Here is a 26,705-nt window from a genome sequence, read left to right as displayed (position 1 = left end):
GTTCAGTCCTGCCTGAATGATGACTTGGTGAAGGCATTATTTAATGGTCATGTAAGGAAAATAATGTGGTGTTTTTCAACTGGTTGCCTTTTTTTTTTCAGGCAGAAATCCAGCTTAATCTTCAAAAAAGAAGAGGACATGGAATCATATCTGTACTTCAGCCAAAGTTCAATGGAGTGCTTGGTGAAGCCCTGGATGTGGCAGCTAGGTGGAGTGGAGATGTTGTGAGTTCCTAAGTTCATTCTCTTATGTTGAGAATAAGAGAAAGAAAGAAATGAGACTAAATCCGTGTGGCAATGTACACAACGGAGTGTATTATTATATAGCGTGAGAAATAATTACAGAGAAAATAATTGCCTAATTGATAGAGTACTTAGTATATCTCAGTGTTAAGAGTACTCTTTGTATCTTGTACATTAGTGATAAGCTGACTCAGCATTAGTTAGCCAGCTGTCATTCTGTTAGAACAGCTGTTGTCTGTTATAGGTGTTGAAAAGCTGCCTTAATTGCAGTCACCCCTAGCCTGCCGTATTTGTGGCCTCTTTGAGGCTGCCTGAATTGCAGCCTTGAGGGTTGTGGCTTAGTCCCACATCGACTACAAGCTGGTTTGGTTGGGTTGAGTTAGGCCCAAACCCATATTTTAAGAATATTGTAACAGAAATAAGACCGTATTATGAATCATTGTCGTAGTAATGAGTAATGATATTATGTTGTGGTTATGTTGCACAAATAAAAACTTCTTCTGAACTGTAAATTATGTTAATTTTGTTACTGATTGTCAGTTGATGTTCTATTGTTCAGATCACTATTGAAAAAACTATTTTGGAACAAAGCTACAGTTATTATGAAATGCAAGGTGAATATGTATTACCTGGCACTCGAGATGATAACCCTGTTGACATAAAAGGGGATGGCTTTTTAAAAAGGTTCTTGTCTGGGCATCTTGGTAGTGTTATATCCTCGATGGGTAGGTGGAGAATGAAACTTGAAGTTCCCAGAGCTGAGGTTGCTGAGATGCTCCCTCTTGCAAGGCTTCTTTCTCGAAGTATGGATCCTGCTGTTCTTTCAAGATCAAAGGTTGTATTATGCTTTATATGTCATTGATTGTCAGATTCTAGATCAGTTGATTTAGATACCTTGCTAATGATTCTATCTTTGTAACATGTGAGTTGGTTAATTCAGGAGTCTAACCACATGGTTTATTTGGTGCTATTGAAAACCATAGAACATCACATTTTTACTTTTTAAGGTTTCAAGTTTATATGAATGTACTTTGGCTTTCCCTGCTTCGCCTTCCCCAACTCACACCGAAAGCATTTTTTCTTTTCCAAAAAATGGGTAGGTATAAAGCTAGAGGAAGCCAAATTCAATTTTAGGTTCTTCATGCTTGTGGCTTTTTTGTTTTTCTTGTTGCTTGAGTTTTAATCAAGTACAAATTTCAGTGATATTGAAATTTTTCTTGTTGAAAGCTTTAAAGCCTACCATTGAACTGATAATAACTATATCACTCTTGGTTAAAAAATGAATATAGATAACAAATCACATTCTGTCTTACTCTTATATCAAATTGAAGTTTATAACCAGTTAAATAACTTCTTTGTAAGATAACAAGAATACTTGCATTGTACAAAATGGAATTAGACTTCTTTCTCTTTGATTTTCTATCGATTTTGGGCATTAAATCTTGAAAATGTAGCTGTCAAACTCTAGCATCTAAAAGGCTGAGGACAGTGAAACCCTGGTAAATGAGAACTGAACTCTATTTGAGGGGTTTGTTCATCTCCATTCATGTTAAGGAAGTTTTATGCTATGATAATTTTTTAAATAAGACAAAAAAGTTTAGGAGAATCTATAGGAAAAAAGGAAAGAAACTTGCTCTAAATAGTTTTACTGAAGATTTAGTTTTTGATAGAGCCCATTAGCATTAACTCATTAAGTGTGTTGTGTGCCATGTAGCCAACCCTATTGAGTGTTATAAGGCTTGGTTGTTATTGTTGTTACTGATGCATTAATGTTGCCAATACTTTCTTTTTAATTAGTTTTGTGTGCAAGTAGCTGAACCCATCCAGTTGGGATAAGGCTTCATTGTTGGATTTGTTGCTGTATTGTATTGTATTGATGACAAGCCTTTGTGTGTAAAGTACTAGTTTTCTTGGAGGTTTACTGGTGTTATACTGTTATTAATTTTTATTCCTATAACAAATATCTATCTCCTAAATCATTGTTTCTGCCTCCGATTATTCTTTTGAGAACTCAATAAGTGATGGAGGCCATAATTAAATTTATTAACCTTACTGGACTTGAAGCATAAGTATGAAAATTAATTCAACTTGGGCAACAAGAATATACTATAGGGTTGAAGAATCTGAATAAATAAGCTATATCACCATGCTTCTGTTTCTATTTTCTAATCAGCCTCTGTTTTTTGAGTTATAATTGTAAATTAATAGAATAGAACATTCAAGTTTCAATAACATATTTGAAATAATTTTTCCCTATAATTTTATGTTGTATATGTTTGCAGGTATGTATCTGCTGAAAATTTTAATGATTGTCAGTTTTTTATTACATATATAGACCTTGAGAAAAGATAATACTAATGTGTGTTACCTTAAAACCTGTGGTTCATCCTGTTTACTTAGTTTTTTAAGAAATAGAATGCTGATTATGCGTGTTACCATGTCACTTGTAGGATTTTTTTATTCAAAGTTTGCAGTCGATAGGATTATATTCTATGAGCACTCAACAACTGATTGAGGTATCATCAAGGAATCATATTTTATTTTCTTTTCAAAAGCCACAATATACTTGATGCATCTGAGTTTGTGCTCCCAACATGAACTGGGCATGTAATGTTTATTTATTAAGGAAACAACTTAGATGTAGTTCGTTAGGTGCTTTTGGTGTTGTTCTCTAATCAAAATTGGAGTTTCAACTCGGTAATCTATATAATAAAGGTTTGCATTAAATGTCTAGTTGTCAACCTAGATTAATGGGATGAAACTCTAATTCTGATTTGAGAATGACACCAAAAACACCTATCAAATTGTATCTAATTCATGATCCAAATTTTATTCATGATTCAAATGATATTCACTGCAAAAATTGAAGTTTCTTTGTTTGTCATTAATGATACTCAACTTGCAGTTAATAAGGGAGCATCATGTTCCGTCAAATGATGTTCTTGAAGATTTGAGCCTTCCTGGTTTACTTGAACTCAAAGGTCGCTGGCATGGTTCTCTCAATGCAAGTGGTGGAGGGAATGGAGACACCCTGGTAAAAATTTATTGTTGTTTGTATTATTGGCGGTTGGCATAAATCATCTACTTTTTGATGAATGGCTTTCCATTCAATTCCATTTCAGGCAGAATTTGACTTTCATGGGGAGGATTGGGAGTGGGGAGAATACAAAACTCAGTGTGTCTTGGCAGTTGGTACTTATAGTAATGTTGATGGCTTGCACCTGGAGAAAATTTTGATCCAGAAGGATAATGCCACAATTCATGCTGATGGAACTTTGTTAGGACCTAAATCCAACCTTCATTTTGCTGTCTTAAACTTTCCTGTTAGTCTGATACCAACAGTAGTTCAGATCATTGACTCTACAGCATCCAACGCTGTTCATTCTCTGTGGCAATTGTTAGCACCCATTAGGGGGATCTTGCATATGGAAGGAGATCTTAGAGGAAGTTTAGCAAAACCAGAATGTGATGCTCAAATTAGGCTACTTGATGGTGCCATTGGTGGAATTGTTCTTGAACGAGCAGAAGTCGTTGCCTCTCTGACCTCAACCAATCGTTTTCTATTCAATGCAAAATTTGAACCTTTGATCCAGAATGGTCATGTACTAATTCAAGGAGCTATTCCTGTTACTTTTTTCCAAAGTAACATGTCACAGCAAGATGTGGAATTAGATAAGAATAGGGCTACTTGGGCTCCTGAATGGGTGAAAAAGAAGAACATGGGGGCCACCGATGATGCCAGAGACAAAAAAGTTTCTAGACGTAGAAATGAAGAAGGTTGGAATACTCAATTAGCTGAAAGCCTTAAAGGTTTAAATTGGCAAATTTTAGATGTTAGAGAAGTCAGGGTTGATGTTGATATAAAAGATGGGGGAATGATGCTAGTAACAGCTTTAACTCCTTATGCCAATTGGCTTTATGGCAGTGCTGATATCATGCTTGAGGTGGGTGATGTCAATAGATTTTTGTTAAATAATTATTTTTACTTATCTGAAGTATTGTCATGTGGATTGACTTAACAGGTCAGAGGTACAGTTGACCAACCAGTGCTTAATGGATATGCATCATTATGTAGGGCATCTATCTCTTCACCCGTGTTCCGAAATTCACTGACCAACTTTGGTGGAACTGTGCACATGAAATCAAACAGGTTATCCATCCCCTCACTGGAGAGTAGGATAGGCAGAAAGGGAAAGCTGCTTGTAAAAGGGAACCTTCCCCTCAGAACAAAGGAAGCAGCTCTCAATGACAAGATCGAGTTTAAGTGTGAAGTTCTAGAAGTGCAGGCAAAAAATATTTTAAGGTTGGCTTTTTACCTTGCGCAAGGGATCTAAGCTATGTTTTGACTTATTAATGGATGTATGAAGCTAATGTGATCATCAAATCTCAAATATTATTGACTTTTGACAATGTAACTTTTATTTTATTACATTTTATTTGCCTTATATGATTTTTATTTTAAAAAACCCCTACTTTTGTCAGTGGCCAGGTCAACTCCCAGGTGCAAATAACTGGTTCCATATTGCAACCTAACATTTCAGGAAATATTAAACTTAGTCAGGGAGAAGTGTATTTGCCACATGATAAGGGTGGTGCTGCTTCCAATGGATTCCCATCATATCCATCTGCACTTCCCCGTGGTAGCGTTGATAAATCATTTGCTTCAAGATATATTTCACGGTATTTTGGCTCAGAAGCTGCTTCTCCGATGGCCAAAAATTCTCAATCCTCTGACTGTGGTAATACTTTACGTGGTTTAGCATGTGATCTTCTCCCATTGCCTTATAATATTGCTCTATAATCAGAATTGACTTGCTTATTATTGTGAATGTATTACTCTGGATTAATGACTCTGCGTGTATTCAATCTAAATCATGCATATACATTTTTACTCAAATTATTTTTGCTTAACTGCCAACCATGAAGTTAGCATTGTGATAAACCATGATGATATCAATGTAACTATCATGATCATAACTTTTAGATAGTAATCTTCAGCATTCAAACTTGTAATGAGTCAGGATGGTAAAGTGCAATTAATGTTTAAAATTAGTAACATCATGTTACCAATGAAAATATCAATTTGATACAACATTATAAACATGCTTTTACGTTTTCTTGTGAAGAAGGAAAAGGGATACAATGAAAATTTATGTAGGCTGAGGAAAGAGTTGATTGAAAAAAGAACTGTAGAGGATAAAGTTACACTTTTTATGTTATAAATATAAAAGGAATAATTATGTTACTAGTTACTGTTGTTGATTTTTTATTATTAGAACAGATTTGTAGGATAGGTTTATTTCTGTCTTATTGTAAATAGTACTACTTTAGGATGCTATTTCCATTTTTTTCTATGTACAAGTACAAGTTTGTTGTTTTATTTCCTTTTATTTGGAAAGATTTGCTTTTTTTTTTTGTGTGATATAGCTCTATTCTAGGGAACTAGCTAATATTTTTTGGGTATATGATGATATTTTCCTTTGGAAAAAAAAACACATGGCAGTCAATGAGTCAATTCAGGTGGAAAAGGATATGGAGGAAGTGCAGATAAAACCAAATATAGGAATCTGCCTTAGTAATCTGAAGCTTGTGCTTGGACCAGAGTTGAAGATAGTTTATCCTTTCATCCTTAATTTTGCTGTTAGTGGAGAGCTTGAGTTGAATGGTCTTGCCCATCCCAAATGTATAAAACCTAGGGGCACACTGACATTTGAGAATGGTGAAGTTGATCTAGTCGCAATGCAGGTTTGTGTGAAGTTTTTTTTGAAACTCTTATGAACAGTAATCACAGTTTCTTCTCGGATAGTTTTGTTTTGGTTTTCCCCCTAACTTTCTGAAGCCTTTGTTTAGGTTGATAAAATTCATTTTAAATGCAGGTGAGGTTAAAACGGGAGCATCTCAATGTTGCAAGGTTTGAGCCTGATAATGGACTAGATCCTATGCTAGATTTAACCTTGGTTGGATCTGAGAGGCAATATAGAATTCATCGTCGAGCTAGCAATTGGCAGGACTTTGTAGAACAGGATGCACTGTCACCAATTGAGGTAAATGACACTGCTCTCCATTATCTTGCTTGATCAATCTGGAGCTCTAAACTATAGTGTTGTGTTCAACTTGTAACATGTGTTGTCATTGTCAAACACGACGCATATAAGGTTCATATCTATGCTGATTCTTTTTTAAAAGTTACACTTACCCTGCAAGTTTCAGTGTCATTTTATTCTACCAAAAAAACACATGCAAGGGGAAAATGTAAACTTGAGTAACTTTGCCATCCAATGGCCATTATTTGCACTTGTAATTTTTTGGATGTGTCGGACTTCTTATTCTCTCTGTTCTAAGAGACTCCTGCTCTGACTGCCAAACTTATTTCTTTTTAATGTATGGCTTTGTGAATTTTGTTCTCTATTAACCCATGAAATAAATCAATCACAAGCACTCTCAATGGAAGACAACAAGTCAACAACTTCACTCATTTCACAACAAATAATAAAAGAATGAACTCTCGCATGTGCATGAGCCAATTTAGTTATTTTTGTTATCTATTCGCTGAAGAAGCATTATTATATAAGAGTTGTAAATTGTAATCATATTTGAAACTTGGGGTCCCATATCCTCCTAATTGGGTTTAGGGTTTAGGATCAACTGGTCCAGTCTTGTTAGTGATGGAACAAGTCCTTGAGCTGATTAAGCTCTAAAAATCCCCGGTTGAAGCCAAACAAGTAACTCAAAGTATTAGACCATTAATTGTTCAGGAATGCTGGACCTCCAATCAGCAGTAGGGATGGGGAGGTTATGTGCTTAAAGAAAAAATAAAACAACTCAAAGAAAGGTTGAAGATTTGGAATAGGGAACACTTTGGAGATACTTTTGTTGAATATCTTTTGGGGTTTCTAAATTAGATTTGTATGCATCATTACTAAATATTTTTTTCCTTGTTTTAGAAGTCAGCAGACATAGACTAGACTAGGCTGTCACATAGACTAGGCTAGGCTGTCTTTTCCCCCTTTCTCTCTCTTATGCTTTGTACTCTATAAATTGTAAGCTGAAACATGAATATCAAGAGTCATGTGAGTGAAATTTCCTCACACTTAAATTCAAGTTGGTATCAGAGCAGGTTCCGGCCATCACCGTCGCCACCGCCACCATCCGCCACCTCCGGCCACCATCTGCCGCCGCCGGCCGCCACACTCTGGCCACCGGAATCTCGCCGGAATTTTTTTTTTGGGTCAAAATGGCTACTTCTGGTCCTGTTTTTTCATTTTCTGGAACCTCAACCATTGCAACTGCCAAGCTCAATTGGAAAAATTATTTGTCGTGGTCTGCTTCAGTTGAGTTATGGTTTCTTGGTCAAGGGTACCATGACCACCTAGAGAAAAACGTCAATGCTGTTCCAAACGACAAGAAACTTGAATGGGAGAAGGTAGATTATCAACTATGTGCTGTTCTGTGGCAATCGGTCGAGTAAGATGTTTTGGAAATTCTCAGATCTTTTAAAACATGTCATCTTTTTTGGAAGAAGGCCCAAGAGATCTTCGCCAACGATATTCAAAGCCTATTTGATGCGACTGTGAAAGTTACAGCTCTCAAGCAATCTAACCATGACATGATTGCACATATGGGTAAAGCTCGGGCAGCAGTAGAAGAGCTGAGAAGGTTTCTTGTGGCTGATTCGTTGGAAGAGGTGAATAGGAAACTGGACAAGTTTGTGGTCCTTATCTTGAGGAGTCTACACTCAGATTTTGATCATGTACGTGATCAGGTCCTAGCTGGAGATCAAGTCCCATCGATGGATTCTCTCATTACTAGGCTTCTCCGTGTACCTCATGCGTTGAAGGATGAAAATCTCACTGATGCTGTGAAAACATCAGCCATGGTGGCACCTCGTGGGAGAGGGGGAGGCCGTAACAGTAGAGGAGGCCGCAATGGAAGAAGTGGACGTCCGCAATGCACATATTGTAAGAGGATGGGTCACACTTAAGAAAATTGTTACTCTTTGCATGGCTTCCCTGACAAAGTGGCACAGGTATCCAAGTCAGAAAAATCTGAGTCTAAGTTTTCTGATGAGGAATACCAAGAGTATTTGAAGCTCAAGTCCGAGAAATCCAGCAATCAAGCATCATCTTCATCAGTACCATGTTTCTCAACAGCATGTGTTTCTCAATCAATCGGAAGTCCTAGCCCTTGGATACTTGACTCAGGTGCCTCTGATCATATCTCTAGTAACAAGTCCTCCTTTTCATCTATTTTCTTTCCAAAGATTCCTCACCTTGTTACTGTAGCCAATGGGTCCAAAGTTGCGTCTCAAGGAAGTGGTCAAGTATCATTATCTCCTTCATTGAAATTAAATTCTGTATTATTTGTTTCTCAGTGTCCATATAATCTAATCTCATTAAGTCAGTTGACTCGCTCATTAAATTGTTCAGTAACCTTTACCGCTAATTCCTTTGTTATTCAGGAACATGGGACGGGTCGACTGATTGGAGAAGGACGTGAATCACGAGGACTGTATTATTTAGAATCCAGCTCTCCGATATCCTGTTTTGCATCCTCAAAACCCAAACTTTTGCATGATCGTCTGGGTCACCCAAGTTTATCCAAGCTAAAAATAATGGTTCCTAGTCTTAAAAACCTTCAAGTCTTAGACTGTGAGTCTTGTCAACTAGGAAAACATGTTAGGTCATCAGTTCCTTAAACTGTACAAAGATGTGATTCGGCTTTTTTTATCATTCATTTTGATATTTGGGGACCAAGTCGTGTTACATCTTTTGGTTTTCGATATTTTGTAACCTTCATTGATGAATCCAGATGTACTTGGGTTTATTTAATGAAAGATAGATCTGAACTTTTGCCCATATTTAAGTCGTTTTGCAATGAGATTGAAAATCAATTTGGAAAAACAATCAAGATTTTCAGAAGTGATAATGCAAAAGAATATTTCTCTCATGATCTTTCCTCTTTTTTATCCTCAAAAGGTATCCTACACCAGTCCACATGTCCTCATACACCTCAACAAAATGGCATAGCTGAAAGGAAAAATCGTCACCTTCTTGAAACTGCTCGTTCCCTAATGTTAAATTCTAATGTTCCTACACATCACTGGGGAGACGCAGTACTTACTGCGTGCTTCTTAATTAATAGGATGCCTTCTTCTTCTCTTGAAAACCAAATTCCTCACTCAATTATCTTTCCTCATGACCCATTGTTTCATGTCTCTCCTAGAGTGTTTGGTTGTACTTGTTTTGTCCATGATCTTTTCCCTGATTTAGACAAACTTTCAGCTAAGTCAGTAAAATGTGTCTTTTTGGGTTATTTTCGTCTTCAAAAGGGTTACAAATGTTACTCTCCAATCATAAGACGATATTATATGTCTGCAGATGTAACCTTCTTTGAAGACACACCTTTCTTCTCATCCTCTGTAGATCATTCTTCTTCTCTCCAGGAAGTACTGCCAATTCCTTGTCCTCTAGGTAACTCCGACCAAAATGTCAATGAAGTCCCATCTTCTCTACCAAATTCAATTGAAGTTGTCTCTCCACCTCTGCTTACATATCATCACAGGACACGGCCAGCTGATTCTACAGTACCTGAAACCTCCCCTCGTGATTCTCATCCTTCTCCAACTAGTCCTCCAACCATGGATCCTGCTTCCTCACCTGTCTCTCATCACTCTGAGTCAGCCTGGCCCATTGCCATCCGAAAAGGTACTCGATCCACTCGCAACCCTCATCCTATTTATAATTTTTTGAGTTACCATCGCTTGTCTCCTTCATATTCTTCCTTTGTTTTCTCTTTATCCTCACACCATGTTCCTTCTAATGTTCATGAGGCACTTAGTCATCCTGGATGGCGACAGGCTATGATTGATGAAATGCAGGCCCTTGAAAATAATGGTACTTGGGAACTTGTTCCTCTTCCACCTGGCAAGAAGACTGTGGGTTGTAGATGGGTCTATGCAGTTAAAGTTGGGCCTAATGGTGAGGTTGATCGGCTTAAGGCTCGATTGGTAGCTAAAGGCTATACTCAGATTTATGGCCTTGATTATTGTGACACCTTTTCTCCTGTGACTAAAATCACCACTGTTCGTCTGTTTCTTGCTATGGCAGCCATGCGTCATTGGCCTCTTCATCAGCTTGACATTAAGAATGCTTTCCTCCATGGTGATCTTGAGGAGGAGATTTATATGGAGCAACCTCCTGGGTTTGTTGCTCAGGGGGAGTATGGTCTTGTTTGTAAGCTGCGTTGATCTCTCTATGGGTTGAAGCAATCCCCTCAAGCTTGGTTTGGTAAATTCAGTCATATTCAACTTTTTGGGTTGAAACGAAGTGAGGCTGATCATTCTGTTTTTTATTGTCATTCATCCCCTGGGAAATGTGTTTATTTGATAGTATACGTTGATGATATAGTGATTACAGGGAATGATGCTACTAAGATTGTTCAGCTAAAGGAGCACTTATTCAGTCATTTCCAGACCAAAGACCTGGGATATTTGAAGTACTTCCTTGGTATTGAGGTGGCTCAGTCAAGAGATGGCGTTGTGATCTCTCAGAGGAAGTATGCCCTTGACATTTTGGAGGAAACATGCATGCAGAATTGTAGACCTGTTGATAGTCCTATGGATCCAAATCTGAAGCTTCTGGCAGATCAGAGTGAAATGTGTCCTGATCCCGAGAGATATAAAAGACTTGTGGGAAAACTCATTTATCTCACCATTACAAGACCTGATATTTCCTTTGCTGTTGGAGTGGTGAGCCAATTTATGCAAAATCCTCATGTTGATCATTGGAATGCTGTTATGCGTATTCTTAGATACATTAAGAGAGCTCCAGGACAAGGATTACTTTATGAAGACAAAGGTAATACACAAGTATCTGGGTATTGTGATGCAGATTGGGCTGGTTGTCCTATGGATAGGAGATCCACATCCGGATATTGTGTTTCCATTGGAGGGAATGCTATCTCTTGGAAGAGCAAGAAGCAAACTGTTGTTGCCCGGTCCAGTGCAGAGGCTGAATATAGATCTATGGCCATGGCTACATGTGAACTTATGTGGATCAAACAACTACTTCAAGAATTGAGATTCTGTGAAGTTGGGCAGATGAAGTTATATTGTGATAACCAAGCCGCTCTCCATATTGCTTCAAATCCAGTCTTTCATGAGAGAACCAAACACATAGAAATTGACTATCATTTCATTCGGGAGAAACTATTGTCCAAAGAAATTATCACTGAGTTCATTAGCTCTAATGATCAGCCAGCAGATATTTTGACTAAGTCATTGCGAGGACCTAGGATTCAGTCTATTTGTTCCAAGCTTGGTGCATATGATCTATATGCTCCAGCTTGAGGGGGAGTGTTGAATATCTTTTGGGGTTTCTAAATTAGATTTGTATGCATCATTACTAAATATTTTTTCCTTGTTTTAGAAGTCAGCAGACATAGACTAGACTAGGCTGTCACATAGACTAGGCTAGGTTGTCTTTTCCCCCTTTCTCTCTCTTATGCTTTGTACTCTATAAATTGTAAGCTGAAACATGAATATCAAGAGTCATGTGAGTGAAATTTCCTCACACTTAAATTCAAGTACTTTTAAGAAGGTCAAGAAGATTGAGGCTGAGTTAAACAAAATGGAAGAGGACACAATCCATAGATAACTATCTCCCCAAGAAGTGTTAACAAGGAAGTAGTTACAGGAAGCATTATGGGTAGCTGCTCAATCACATGAGTCTCTTCTAAGGCAGAAGGTGAGGTCAAGATGGATTAAAGAAGGCGATTGCAACTCATGGTACTTCCACTTGATGATGAATGCTAATCGCAGAAACAACTCTCTAAAAGGAGTGATGATTGATGGAACCTGGATTAACAAACCGGCAAGAGTGAAAGAGGAAGTCAGATTGTTCTTCTTGCAAAGATTTCAAGAACCTGATCATCATAGACCCTGGTTGGATGGAATCTGTTTTCAGACCATTGGTCAACAACAAAATGATATGCTGTTGGGACGCTTTCAGGAGGATGAAGTAAAACGGGCTATATGGGACTGTGAGAGTGAGAAAAGTCCAGGCCTAGATGGACGAAACTTCAAGTTCATCAAGAAATTCTGGCAAATAATCAAACCTGATGTCCTTCGGTTTCTAGATGAATTCTATGTCAATGGAACTTTTCCAAGGGATTGTAATGCATCTTTTATAGTCCTAATTCCTAAGGTGGCTGATCCACAAATCCTGAATGACTATAGACCTATTTCATTAATAGGCTATATGTACAAGATAGTGTCCAAGATGTTGGCTAAAAGACTGAAGAAGGTGATGCCACTCATAATAGATGAAACACAATTTGCATTTATAAGGGACCGACATCTGTTGCACAGTGTGATAATAGCAAATGAGGTGATCGAAGAAGCTAAAAGGAGTAAAAAATCATACCTTGTGTTTAAAGTAGACTATGAGAAGGCATATAATTCAGTCTCATGGGAATTCTTGTTATACATGCTGAGAAGGACAGGTTTTAGCTCCAAATGGATCAAATGGATTGAGGGATGTTTAAGATCTGCGTCTCTTTCGATACTAGTGAATGGAAGCCCCTCGACTGAGTTCATTCCACAAAGAGGACTTAGGCAAGGGGATCCATTAGCACCCCTTCTCTTTAATGTTGTTGTTGAAGCTCTAAATGGATTGATGAGAGAAGCTGTGGAAAAAAATTTGTTCAGAGGATTCCCAGTGGACTCAAATAATGTGGGAATAAGCATCCTACAATTTGCGAATGACACAATATTCTTTGGCGAGACATCAATGGAGAATGTCAAGGCTATCAAAGCTATCCTGAGGACCTTCGAACTCACATCAAGCCTAAAAATTAACTTTGTAAAAAACTGTTTTGAAGCAATTGGAGTGTCGGACCAATGGAAGCAAGATGCGGCCAACTACTTGAATTGTAACTTGCTGGTCATTCCTTTCGTTTACCTGGGCATACCCATTGGGGCAAACCTGAGGCGATGTCAGTTGTGGGATTCTATCATTAACAAGTGTGGGAGAAAATTAACAAAGTGGAAGCAAAGACACATTTCTTTTGGGGGGAGAGTGACCCTTATACAGTCGGTATTAACATCAATTTTCATTTATTTCTTTTCATTTTTCAGGGTCCCTAGTAGAGTGGTGGACAAGCTGGTGTTTACAACGCAGATTCCTATGGGGTGGCGGATCTGAGCAAAACAAGATTGCCTGAATTAAGTGGGAGACAGTGTGCCTCCCAAAAGAAAAAGGGGGATTGGGCCTCAAGGACATTAAGACTTTCAATCTTGCATTGCAGATGGAAATGAAGTCTATTTCAGCATCAAGGAGAATTATGAGCTAGGATATTGGAGTCAAAATATGGTGGCTGGAGGAGCTTGGATGCAACATCTCGGGACACCAACGAATCCATATGGTGGAGGGACTTTAAAATGGCTTTTCATCATTCGCAACAGGGTCGGACTCTTCAAAATGGAACGTTGTGGAGGGTTGGGTGTGGTGAGAGGATCAAGTTTTGGGAGGACAGTTGGGTTACTGGGGAGGAAACACTATTAGCAAAATACCCCAGATTATATCTCATTTCTTGTCAGCAAAATCAGGTCATCCGACAGATGGGAGCTCACAAGGACACAAGGTGGGAGTGGGAATTCATATGGAGGAGGCCACTTTTCGACAGTGAGATTGCCATGGCTGTTAGTTTCCTAAGAGATGTTGAAGGCAAGATAATACAGCCACATAGAAGAGATCTATGAAGCACGGACACCCCATCCCCTTGCCATGTCCGGGTGTCTCACACGTGTCCGTGTCTGTGTCCGACACGACACCGACACTGATAAGTAAATCAGCATCCCATTAACTTTTTTAAGAGGTGAGGTGTCCACGTGTCCATGTCGTGTCTGGTGTCCGTATCTGTGTCGGTACTTCATAGGAAGAGATGATTGGGTGTGGAAGGCTGATCCAAGTGGTCAATACTCGGCACAAAGTGCTTATAATATGTTAAGGGTGGAAAACAACAGAGGGGAATCATAATGGATGTTTTGATGGAAACTAAAGATTCCAAACAAAATTTCAGTCTTCGGTTGGAGATTACTTAGAGATAGATTGTCAACAAAAACAAACTTGCAAAGACGACAGGTTGAGATCAATGATATGTGCTGTCCATTCTGCAGGAGCATGGAGGAGGATGCAATCCACTTATTTATCCATTGCAGCAAAATCCTTCCTGTATGGTGGGAATCCTTGTCTTGGATGAATATCCAAGGTGCTTTCCCGCAAACCCCAAGGCAACATTTCCTTCAACATGTAACTGGTTTGGCTGATGGAATAAGGATCAATAGGTGGCAGTGTTGGTGGTTGGCTTTGACATGGTCCATATGGCAGCAGAGGAACAAGATACTATTTTTCAATGAAACCTTCAATGGGAACAAATTGTTGGATGATGCAACATTCTTACTCTGGACATGGCTTAAAAGTTTGGAGAAAGATTTTACAACCCATTTTAACCAATGGTCAAGTAATCTTAGAGCAGGTTTTGTTTATTAGCTGAGGCTAGCAGCTATAGGATAACAGTAGATATAGACTCTTGTATGTAGTCAGCTTTTGGTTCCTATTGAGACTGTGTTAAGTCTGATATCCGGGACCAATTGTGTGAGCTATCTCACATATGTGATCTTTGTATCTCTGGGACTCGGAGATATATATATATATATATATATATATATATATATATATATATATATATATATATATATATATATATATATTGTCTTTGCTGATAAAAAAAAAAAAAAAGAGTATTAGACCATTGTGTGTGCACATTAACATTCACTTTAATTGTGTTATACAACAACAACGCCTTATCCCACTAGGTGGGGTCGGCTACATGGATCAACTTCCGCCATAATGTTCTATCAAGTACCATACTTCTATCCAAACCATTAATTTCGAGATCCTTTTTGATAACCTCTCTTATAGTCTTTTTGGGTCTTCCTCTGCCTCGAATTGTTTGTCTTCTCTCCATCTGGTCTACTCTCCTCACTACAGAGTCTACCGGTCTTCTCTCGACATGCCCAAACCACCTAAGTCTATTTTCCACCATCTTCTCTACAATAGGCGCTACTCCAACCCTCTCTCTAATAGCTTCGTTTCTAATTTTATCCTGTCGAGTCTTACCACACATCCACCGCAACATCCTCATCTCCGCTACACCTACTTTATTCTCATGTTGGCTCTTGACCGCCCAACATTCTGTTCCGTACAAAATCGCCGGTCTTACCGCAGTCCGATAAAACTTTCCCTTTAGCTTGATCGGTACCTTTGCATCACATAACACCCCCGATGCTTTTCTCCATTTCATCCATCCTGCTTGAATGCGATGATTCACATCCCCTTCAATTTCCCCATCATCCTGTATTACAGACCCAAGATATTTAAACCGTGTGACTTGAGGGATAATATGGTCTCCTATTTTCACCTCTGAGTTAGAAACCCTCCTTCTTTTGTTGAACTTACATTCCATATACTCCGATTTGCTTCTGCTTAGGCGAAAACCATGTGTTTCTAGAGCTCGTCTCCAAGTTTCCAACCTCTCATTCAACTCCTCCCTCGACTCTCCAAGGAGGACTATGTCATCTGCAAAAAGCATGCATCTCGGCGTTATCTCTTGGATTTGTTCCGTGAGGACATCCAGAATTAAGGTAAAAAGGTAGGGGCTAAGGGTTGACCCTTGATGTAAACCAATTGTGATGGGAAAATTGTCTGACTCTCCACCTTGTGTCCTAACACTAGTCGATACCCTATCATACATATCTTGGATAGCTCGAATATATGCAACCCTAACCCCTTTCTTCTCTAGAGCTTTCCACAAAATCTCTCTAGGCACTCTATCATACGCTTTCTCCAAGTCAATAAAAATCAAGTGCAAGTCTTGTTGGGCCATGCGATATTGCTCCATCACCCGCCGTAATAAATAAATCGCTTCCATGGTCGACCTTCCCGGCATGAAACCAAATTGATTCTCAGTAACTTGAGTCTCCTTTCTTAATCTCCGTTCGATCACTCTTTCCCATAATTTCATGGTATGACTCATGAGCTTGATTCCCCTATAATTTGCACAATTTTGTATATCCCCCTTGTTCTTATAGATTGACACTAACGTGCTTCTCCTCCATTCCTCCGGCATGCGTTTTGACCTCATAATTTCGTTAAAGAGTTCGGTGAGCCACTCAAGACCTCTATCTCCAAGAGTTTTCCACACTTCAATAGGTATGTTGTCTGGCCCCACCGACTTACCATTACTCATTCTTTTCAACGCTTCCTTTACTTCCTGTTTCTGAATCCGACGATAGTACTTATAGTTCCGGTCCTCTTCTCTTGTGTCTAGACTGCTAGAGTCATATCCATATCCATCATTAAATAAGTTGTGGAAATACGCCTTCCACCTTTCCTTGATATCTTTTTCATGCACTAAGACTTTGCCTTCTTCATCCTTAACACACTTTACTTGATCCAAATCTCTAGTCTTCCTCTCTCTACCCTTAGCAAGCCTATATATAGATCTCTCTCCGTCCCTGGTTCCTAGAGCTTGGTATAGTCCGTCAAAAGCTTGGGCTCTTGCCTCACTCACCGCCTTTTTGGTTTCATTTCTAGCTATCTTATACTTATCCCAAGTTTCAGAATTTCTACACCTAGACCACTCCTTGAAACACTCATTTTTTACTCTAACTTTGCTCTGAACATTTTCATTCCACCACCACGATTCTTTACCCCTAGGTCCAAAACCTCTAGATTCACCCAACGTCTCTTTAGCCACTTTAATAATCTCTTGGGACATCTTGTTCCACATATCATTTGCACTTCCTTGTGATTGTCCACACCAACCCTCCCATATCTTTTGTTGGAAGATTCCTTGTTTCTCACCCTTCAAGTGCCACCATTTGATCCTTGGTGCTACCAGAGGACTTCTTCTCTTTGCCCTATCTCTAATTCTTACATCCATAACCAAAACTCTATGTTGGGTAGTCAAGCTCTCTCCCGGGATAACTTTACAGTTCAAGCAATACTTCCTATCAGACTTCCTGATAAGGAAGAAATCTATCTGAGAACATGTCCCTCCACTTTTGTAAGTGATAAGATGTTCCTCTCTTTTCTTAAACCATGTATTGGCTATAGAAAGATCCAAAGCCTCCGAAAACTCCAAGATGGATTTACCCTCCCCATTCATCTCCCCTAGGCCAAAACCCCCATGCACCCCCTCAAAACCTCTAGCCACGCTACCTACATGTCCATTGAGATCCCCTCCTAGGAAAACTTTCTCTCCTTGGGGTATATCCTGAAGTACCCCTTCTAGATCCTCCCAAAATTTTACCTTAAAGTGTTCTGCTAACCCAACCTAAGGTGCGTACCCACTAATAACATTAAAGGTGTCCTGTCCCACTACTAATTTTAAGACTATGATACGATCTCCTACTCTTCTTACATCCACGACATCCTTCTTCCACTCCTTGTCCACAATAATCCCTACCCCATTTCTTGATCTGATTTTTCCCGTATACCACAGCTTAAATCCCGAGTTGTCTAATTCTTTCGCTTTTTCACCTGTCCACTTAGTTTCTTGTAGGCACATAAAATTGATCTTCCTCCTCACCATAACATCCACTATTTCCATAGATTTTCCAGTAAGTGTGCCTATATTCCATGTACCAAAGCGAATCCTCCTGTCATGAACTAGTTTCTTTACCCACACCCGTTCACGAAAATGTGGGAACCCTTGCTTACTTTTCACTACATCCGGGCGGCGATGCAGCGGCCCTTGCTCTTTTGACACTGTACTCGAGCCATACAGCGCGTTGCTTCCGGGCAACGACCTAGCATTCACATTATTACGTAATTGATCCATGTCATAGAGATTCGACAAAGTTTAACGTTGGCTGTCGAAAGCCTAACACAACCCTCTCCTTTTATCCGGGCTTGGGACCGGCTAAGAATAGCAAAGCTACCCTAGGCAGGATTCACTTTAACTGTGTTATGGTCACAAAAAATCTCCATGTGCTGCTGGATCTAAAAGTTGCCCTAATTATTCTAAAGTTTTAAAGTTAGTCAATAGTTTCATCTATGAAAGATCAATGCTCATGATTTTTCCTTCTGGCAGCATGGTCTTGTTAATTATTTCAACCCATGCAGGTTGCCAGAAGACTTGATAGTCAGTTAGCAGAATCCATTTTGGAAAACAATGGTCAACTTGCATTTGAAAAGCTTGCAACTGCTACTCTTGAAAAGCTAATGCCACGAATAGAAGGGAAGGGACAGTTTGGTCTGGCTAAGTGGAAGTTGGTTTACGCTCCTCAGATTCCTAGTTTGGTTTCTTCTGGTGCTACAGTAGATCCTTTCACGTTACTTGCTGCTAATTTATCATTTGGTACAGATGTTGAAGTCCAGCTTGGGAAACGTATTCAGGTAATTATAATCAAATTAGTTTATATTTCAAAGCTTTGCTTTCTAAGAACTGGATTTCTATTAATTTCAGCCAACTTCACTTGTCAATTGATCTGTATATCAATAGAGGGAAATTATTAGTTGTAATGTTTCTTTGTAAATAAAGCAACAGATGATAAAAGCTCTATTTTGATCATGATAGTTAAAATGTAATGGAGAAGAACATAGAAAGTATTCTTAATATATATTACAATTTCTGTGTATTATCAGTGTAAAAGAATTTATAATGTCAATTAATTAAAAAATCATTATGGGTATGACTTTTAAAGTAATTATTGTAGAAGTCAACAAACTCACCATACATGATAATTTGTAATTAGATGACATTGTAAAATCCCTTTACACAATCACTGCATACACTATTTTCTCATGTATATAATAGTTTAGGAATAATAAATGGTTACTTATTAATAACCTTTTGGAGTGTAGACATCATTACTATCATTACTTAGCTGAATAATTAACTATTTCTAAACTGGGATTTTTTTTCCTTATCTCTTTTCTTTTTTTGCTGAATATAATAATGGCTTTTTATCATTTTTTTTCCCTGACCAGTGAGTGGGTTTTTATTCATGGGAAAATATTTGGTTATCATTAACCAGACATGCTGAAGTATCCATAACACATCATCTAATTGTTCTTACATCACATGTAGAAGCATTCATTAGTTGCCAAATCCTTTCAATGTTGGAACAGCAGGCTTTATTGTTACTCATTGGTAAGCTTATTATTATTATCATTATCTAAAGCAACTGTTTTTCTTGCAGGCCAGAATCGTTAGGCAAATGAAGGAGTCACAGATGGCAATGGAATGGACCTTGACCTATAAACTTACAAGTCGTTTGCATCTGTGCCTAAAAAATGGCTCGTCCAAATGCGTACTTTTTGAATATTCTGCATCCCAGGATTAACTAATATCCTAATAACATCTGCTCCTTCCTTGGGAAAATCAGTCTTACCTTGGTAAATGCAGCTTGAATAATTCATTCCAATATCAAACTTACCTCATGTTTTGTTCAAAGGGAGGGAATTTTTTGGGGTACTCTTTGTAATGGTAGAAGTAGTGAAGATGCATTTCATTCTTTTGCTCAGTTGGAGCTTGTTAATAATCCCACCTTAGTTTTGTATAGAAATTCAACATTAATGGAAAAGAAATGTAGCTTGATTAGAATGAGGGATGCAGTGTAAGAGGATTTTGTTTCTTTTCAGCCTCACAGAAGTCCGAACCACTGAACCCTCTTGTTAGAGGTTTATATTATAAGTATAAAAATTGTTCATGTCTAAGGTCGATTCTTGTCCGAGAGATGTGGTGCAAATATATATATTTTTAAAAAATAAATATGAAGAAAATGATAATAAAAAAGAAATTATTTTCATTATTTTTTGACAAAATCTTAAGTAAGAATTCTATTTTTTTTTTTAAGTTCGACTATTTCTACAAGTATTTTAGTAACTATTTCGGTACAAGTTTTTTGAATATATATTTTTAGTAAGAATAAATATATTTTTTGAATATTTCTAGAGTCTGAGGTGACCCAACCAGAGCATTCAATTGTGTTCTTTTTTTGGTTCCCGGGTTAATGTTAAGTTTTTATTATCCTTTATGCATTAGAGTCTGTTTCCAAGATTCTTGGGTTGGTTTCTTGGTATCGTAGTTTGGTTGTTGCCCTGCGATCTCCAAAGGGACAATAAGTTCTTCCTGTTAAATTGAAATTAAATTACTATGAGTAATTTTAATTTTTTTATTTATCTTCACTTTCAACCATTCATTTATTTTTTTTTATTATAATTCATTTTTAAATGTTAAAATATAATAAAAATTCTAAACTAACAAACTGGAGAATTAAAATATCTCACATGATATCAGTTCCTTGTTTAGATTGATTTCTTTTATTTTAATTTTTTAAAGTTCAGAAATTTTATTATTTGAAAAAATGAATTATGAAATGGTCATGAATTACTGAGATTTAAGGTAAATAAACAGATGAAATCACTTCTCAATTAACAATTTAACCACAACAAAAAGGCTAAATATAAGCTTAATGCTTTATTGTTTTTTCCAAGAAAGTTCACAAAATATTGTACTAAAATAAGCATATGGAATAGGAAAAAAATTATTATTCAAAATGAATTTAGATAGAAATCTAAGAGCATTTCCAACGAAGATTTTTTGAAAAATTTCTTAAATAAAAAAATTATTTCTTATAATTTCTTTTTCATTACAACAAATTTAGGAGACATAAAGAATTTTTTAAAAATAAAATTTATATTTTCTTCAAGAAATTGTTATTTAACAATAAAAAATATTAATTTTATATATAATAATATCATAAGTAAGTAAAAAATAAAAATATAAGTTTCTTAAAATTTCTTTCCATTGAAATGAAATTATGTATGAATTTCTCACAATGATAATGATATAACACCGTGAAAACCACATAAAATACTATAAAAACCACAAAAAATAACTTAAAAAACTCATTTGAAAAAACCGCATTGGGGATGCTTTAAATAAAACATCTGCTAGTCTCGTCAAGTCAACTGAATTAGTTTCTTTTATTATGAACAAATCAATTAGTTAAGCAATCGATATAATTATAAATGTTAAATGTACAATGCCTCCCACTCTTTTCATCTTCTTAACTCCTCTCCGTAAGCCTAGCAAGTGTCTTTTTTTTTTTAAAAAAAAAAAAAAGAGAAAGAAAACGGAACCACACTTAAAACAAAGATTGAAAATAAAAAATGATATGGGCTGAAAAAAATAAAATAAAATCTAGCAAAAATACAATTACAATTTACAAGGCGTCAAGTTCTGCTCTCATCTCTTCGCAAGAATCTAACTATAAAATGGGATGCTATTTCGATTTGCCTTCTTCGAAGAACAATTAAATGATTACATAAACTTCACGCCTAAAAAATGATCACATGAATACAATTAAAAATAAAAACGAGTTTTCACCAAAATCTCCAGGGATCTTTGTACGGAGGAACATAATTTTCTGTTGGACTAAGAAGACGAAACGAACTCACCGCTTTATCAAGGAAAGGACCGAGCTGCATCAAATACATTGTATGCTTAGAGCCACACCACAAAGAAATTCTATTTAGAATGGTAATACTTTGAGCCACATTTTAGATAAGTTTCTCAATAAACACTTAAAGAGAAGAAGAAAAATAAAACGAATCATAAAAAGTAGCATGAACCAAACTTTTTGTACAAGTTAAAATCAATTTATAGCCCTAAAACTTCTCTGTTTAACTCCTCCATATAAACTCTTGAGGGCTTTTTTGTATGTTAGGTATTAAATACTGATCTTAATTAAAAAAACAAACTCAAATGAGTTAAAAGCTAATCCAAAATGGACTTGAGTTTAATACTTCAAGAGAATGACTCCAAGCCTTAAAAATCATAAAGAAATGTCAAACTTGAATAAGGTCGGAAGATTTCAAATACAACTATAGGTCTCAACATTTCAACTCATTCATGAATTTCAGCAAAAATCAAACCATTTTGCTTTTATTACCACTTCTAAACATATCATACTGTTTATGTTTTGTAAAATTGAAAAGAAAATATTCACCTAGCCATTGATTTTCAGGTTCTACAACCCCCTTTTGATAATTGAATAACTTTCTTTTATTCTTTTCTACAAACACTAATGAAAAAGTGTGACTTGTTCCCAGTCAGCGTTTATATAATCATTTCGGGACATTTTGAAGTGCTACATATTTTGAAGTTCATTTCCTAACTGTTTTTATGCTGCTTCTACAGGTTCTTATATAATCATTTCAACTAATAAACATTAACACATGCAGACATGAGAGAGTGAGAGAAAGGGTACTTTTTCCCACCGAGGGCTGACGGTTGAAGCACTGATAGAGTACAAATAACCTGCAATCAAGTGTTTAGTAATAGGAGAAGACAATTTCTAAAATGCAACACCAAAAAAAATAATATAGCTTGAAAAGCTCAGAAGTAGCATAAAGAGAAACAATGGCATGTGAATTAGCACATTGGTGATCCCATAAAAACATAACAAAGAGAAATATAATTTTGTCTTGTTTTGTTTTTCATCCCATTGTTCCTTGTACGTCTGAAACAAGTGTGGCTCTCATTGAAAGAGAAATGGAATAGAAAAGAGAATAAAATCATTTCCAACAGGAGCTTTCAAGCACTTTGTATAATTGTATCAATATGCAGACAGTCTCATATTAGATGTGCAAAGGTAGAAATAATCTATACCAATGAAAAAACAAATTGAAAATATACCATCTCTTTCAGCTGTTGAAGCAAGATAATGCCTGTAAGTGCTTGATTCATCAGTCTGTACAATGATGATTTGCAAATTAAAAGTAATCATTACAGCCACATTCTTTCCATGAAAAAAATATAGCAAAAGGAAGTACTAACAAGTCTCAAAGGTGCTTTACGAACAAGGTACTCATAATACCAGTACATCTCACCATCAATCTGTGAGGAGACAGACAGATAAGCTACACTGCATAAACTTCAACTTAAATATGTAATATGTAAATGTAGTAACAATTTTTAATCTCTGGGATATTCATTATCATTAACAAACAAAAACATGTTTGGAGATCTTCCTGTTCTTATTTGAAGACATCTAATGAATGCATTTGATCAGCAGATATTTATATTTGATCTAACATGTTATACATATCCACTTGTTTTTTAAAATAGTATTCTAAAAAGCTACACCTTGACTGTATTTTAAGAACAATGAAGTTGTAACTTGCTAAAATACTCCTAAAAAACAGGTGACTGTACATTAGCAAACCACATCAGCAGGTTTGGTAATGTGCACCTACCTATTTTTTACAAGGAGTATTTTAACAAGCTATACATTGGATGGATGTGTTTTAAGAAAATAAAGTTATAACTCACAGTGAATATGTGAATGTACTTTAGCAAATCTCATAATAATATAGGAAGCATATTAGGCGACAGATGATAGCATGACAGGGGCTAATCTCAACCATATAATTCAAATAAATGGATAAGATTAAAACTAGTTAAAACAATCTTGATAATCCATGTATGTTAATATGACCAAGATCAACTCCCCTCATGACTAGATATCCCCCCCCCCCAAACCCACACCCACCCACGTATACACTCACACACACAAAAAGAGAGAGAAAGATCCATTAAATACTGGAATCCAAGAAATAAAGATAATTTTATGAGGCTTACTTCACTAGAATGAGTATTAAGGACTGAACTCTCTTCTAAGCGCTGACTTGAAGTAACTCGCTGCAAAAAGGTGTTATCAGAAATAAATTGAAGGATTTCCAATGCAGATCACGATTAATGCAACTTTGTGATGTGCATAGTTGGGTGTTACTTCTGTCTGTCTAAACAATAAAGTTCAAAAGACCATGATACTTTGCATATATAAATGCTTAAATAATCCATTAGAATCCATATTGATCTCAACAACATGAGACATTTAATGTGACAATCCAAAAGTTACTGGCTTAGAAGGGTGACTAATATTTAAACAATAATAGCACATACATCTGCACGTCGTGAAACACTGAAACTATTATCTCAATTCCCCTAGCCTTAGTGCCCAAAAATATAAATGGTAAACTAACCAACTGGGTAGCAGTTTCTTGTGGTTTGAAATGATTCCAAAGAGTACAAATTTTGTTTTCAATAAGAATGGCATAGACACAAAAACCATGAGTAATAAAGGAGTGACCAGTTACCAGTGAAGATCTGTCAGCTAAAACTGAATCAGCAACATCTTTTGCAGTCCATTCACTCTTATCCTTTGATTTTATATAGCTTGAATTTGGTGGACCTATCTGAATTGAGTGCAAAAACCTTGAATCGATAACTAAAACTCCATCAAATGAGCATGAGGTTGAGAAAATACCGTGACAGAAATGATAACATTATCAATAAAGTCAACACGCTCAGACACAATGCGCAGGCGTGCATCAGCTGCATGGAATTTACAGCGCAATTTTTATCCAGAAAAGGAAAATTACAAAGCAGGCATCCAGTATCTTTAAGCAAAAGATCAGTATTGTCTAGTGAAAAGTACCTATCATTCAAACGTTTTAACCACAGAGCTGGTAGCTATTAAATATAAATGGCAGTTTTAACAACTAACAAGTTCACAATGAAACATGACCTCTATTCTGAAATTATTGATAAGATAGGTTTTGCCTTGCAAAGGAAAAGAACAAAACTTACGAGAAAGTGGTGCTGCTGATGAATATCGTTCAGGCTTTCTGGATTCAATCCTTTAAATATATGGAAAGAGTTAGCTTCCTATCATAGTCAAGGAAAAATTCCAGACAAAAAGTGGAGTTGTAAACCAAATATAGTTATGTTAAATGCACTAGCATTAAATCCCATCGGATCAAGAAGCTCACTGGATATATTACTGAGTACTGACACTGTTGAATGGGGTAAAAAAAATTAGATAAAGCTGGAAGTTTCTATCGTTTTACTTACTATGAATAAATAAATAAAAGGCAAAATGTGTTTTAGATCTAATAAGATTTGATCAAAATTTGTTTTTGTCCCTACAGTTTATAAACGGGTTTTAGTCATGTATTTCTAAAATTTCGTGGATTTCATACTTGACCCTATAGATTGTTTTGACATTACGAGGGACCAAATCCACCATATTTCAGAAAATACAAGGACCAAAACCACCGTTTTTAAAATATACGGACTAAGACAAATTTTGATCAAAAACTTGGGGGAACTTAAAACACATTTTACCCTAAATAAAATGTATGTAGTTGGCATACCATTTGAAGGAAAAATTATCGGAAGGCAACTCAACAGGGTACATATAAGAATAGGCATTTATTTCATCAAGAAATGAAGCCATTTTCGGTTCTTCTTCAGCAAGAGTCACTGCAAGACATAATAAGAGCAAACATGTCTCAATTGTATGAGTATCACACAATAAAACACATAGCCAACATCAACATGAGTTCTTAAAATCTCATCTTTTCTTAACAAACACCAACATCACGCGAAGAATGAAAGAGAGATACCTGAAAGTGGCATTGGTAGAGAGAGCGAAGTAAGCCCCAACAGCATCAAATCCCTTCTAAAAATCCTGTTTTGTGAAGTGGGTTTTAGAGCACAACATGAAAAGCGTGGTCTTTCCTCGGACAATGGGCATTTGCGTTGGTTAAGGATTGTCCAGTTATTGTTTCTGATGAACATAGGCAAATAATAATAATGGGTTTAGAAAAAAGAGAGTAAATAATAAACAGAAATTATTGAAAGGGTTAAGTAAGTAGGAGTACCTGAAGATGAGGTTATTAGGTAGCAGAGTGGGAATGGGGAAGAACGAGAGGGGGAGGGAGAGGGAGGAAGAAGGAAAAACCATTGGAAGCTCTCAGTTGTGTCATCCACTACTACCACAGTACTGTAACATTATCTCACTTTCCAACACTTTCCTTTTATTACTCTTACTCTAGTCTTCCATTCTATTCTGACATCATCTCATCTCATGTGTCTCAACTTGTTCTCACACAGAATGGGTTAAATAGGTTCAATGTAACATTAGTTATTATTATTTAAAAAATAAAATAAATTGGATGGACTTTATTGTGTTTTGTTTATATTTAATTTAGTGTAAAAAATAAATTTAATTTGTTATTCATCATTATGTTAGTTTTTTTTAAGCATCAACAATTGGATAAAAAAAATATTATAAATATTTAGACAATAATTTTTTGGTTAAATTATGTTCTAAATCAAAACATAAGTGCTTGACATAACGCTTATGTGATAAAGATTAAATAAAATGAAAAAATAAAAAGATTTTGAATGTTGAACTCATGATATTTTATTAAAAAATAAGATAATAAATCATCAAGATATTTTTTTATTTAATTAATTTCATAAATATTATTTTTTATATATCATTAGTCAAGAGTTATTATTTTTCTAATTCTTAAAATT

The 26,705-nt window shown here is 36.4% G+C and overlaps 2 protein-coding genes across 8 annotated transcripts in view; one reads left to right on the top strand and one right to left on the bottom strand.

Moving 5' to 3' along the window:
• LOC100793039 (protein TIC236, chloroplastic) overlaps positions 1-20,022 on the top strand; it is a 29,845-nt gene extending 9,823 nt beyond the window's left edge. The window contains exons 13-23 of one of the 4 annotated variants that reach the window (XM_006578116.3): positions 102-224; positions 802-1,077; positions 2,693-2,758; positions 3,148-3,276; positions 3,365-4,186; positions 4,265-4,545; positions 4,725-4,981; positions 5,746-5,987; positions 6,119-6,286; positions 18,431-18,703; positions 19,510-20,022. In XM_006578116.3, the coding sequence (XP_006578179.1) occupies positions 102-224; positions 802-1,077; positions 2,693-2,758; positions 3,148-3,276; positions 3,365-4,186; positions 4,265-4,545; positions 4,725-4,981; positions 5,746-5,987; positions 6,119-6,286; positions 18,431-18,703; positions 19,510-19,653 (2,781 nt within the window). In that variant the 3' untranslated portion in view covers positions 19,654-20,022. Of the gene's footprint in view, positions 1-101; positions 225-801; positions 1,078-2,692; positions 2,759-3,147; positions 3,277-3,364; positions 4,187-4,264; positions 4,546-4,724; positions 4,982-5,745; positions 5,988-6,118; positions 6,287-18,430; positions 18,704-19,509 lie in introns of those variants that run through there. The other 3 variants (XR_005891121.1, XR_005891120.1, XM_014774516.3) reach the window with 3 other exon arrangements.
• Positions 20,023-21,490: 1,468 nt separating this feature from the next.
• Positions 21,491-26,248, bottom strand: LOC100776365 (psbP domain-containing protein 5, chloroplastic-like). Of its 4 annotated transcripts, NM_001255651.2 has the most exon segments (12): positions 21,491-21,652; positions 21,773-21,796; positions 22,585-22,634; positions 23,013-23,067; positions 23,154-23,213; positions 23,958-24,017; positions 24,476-24,574; positions 24,646-24,713; positions 24,969-25,018; positions 25,535-25,643; positions 25,787-25,950; positions 26,045-26,170. In NM_001255651.2, coding segments are annotated over 12 exon segments (828 nt in total). In that variant the 5' UTR covers positions 26,128-26,170; the 3' UTR covers positions 21,491-21,646.
• Between the last annotated feature and the right edge of the window lie 457 nt (positions 26,249-26,705).

The sequence above is a fragment of the Glycine max genome, chromosome 4 (assembly GCF_000004515.6).
Source record: "Glycine max cultivar Williams 82 chromosome 4, Glycine_max_v4.0, whole genome shotgun sequence".
Classification (NCBI taxonomy): Eukaryota; Viridiplantae; Streptophyta; class Magnoliopsida; order Fabales; family Fabaceae; genus Glycine; species Glycine max.
This window is presented reverse-complemented; position numbering and strand designations above follow the sequence as displayed.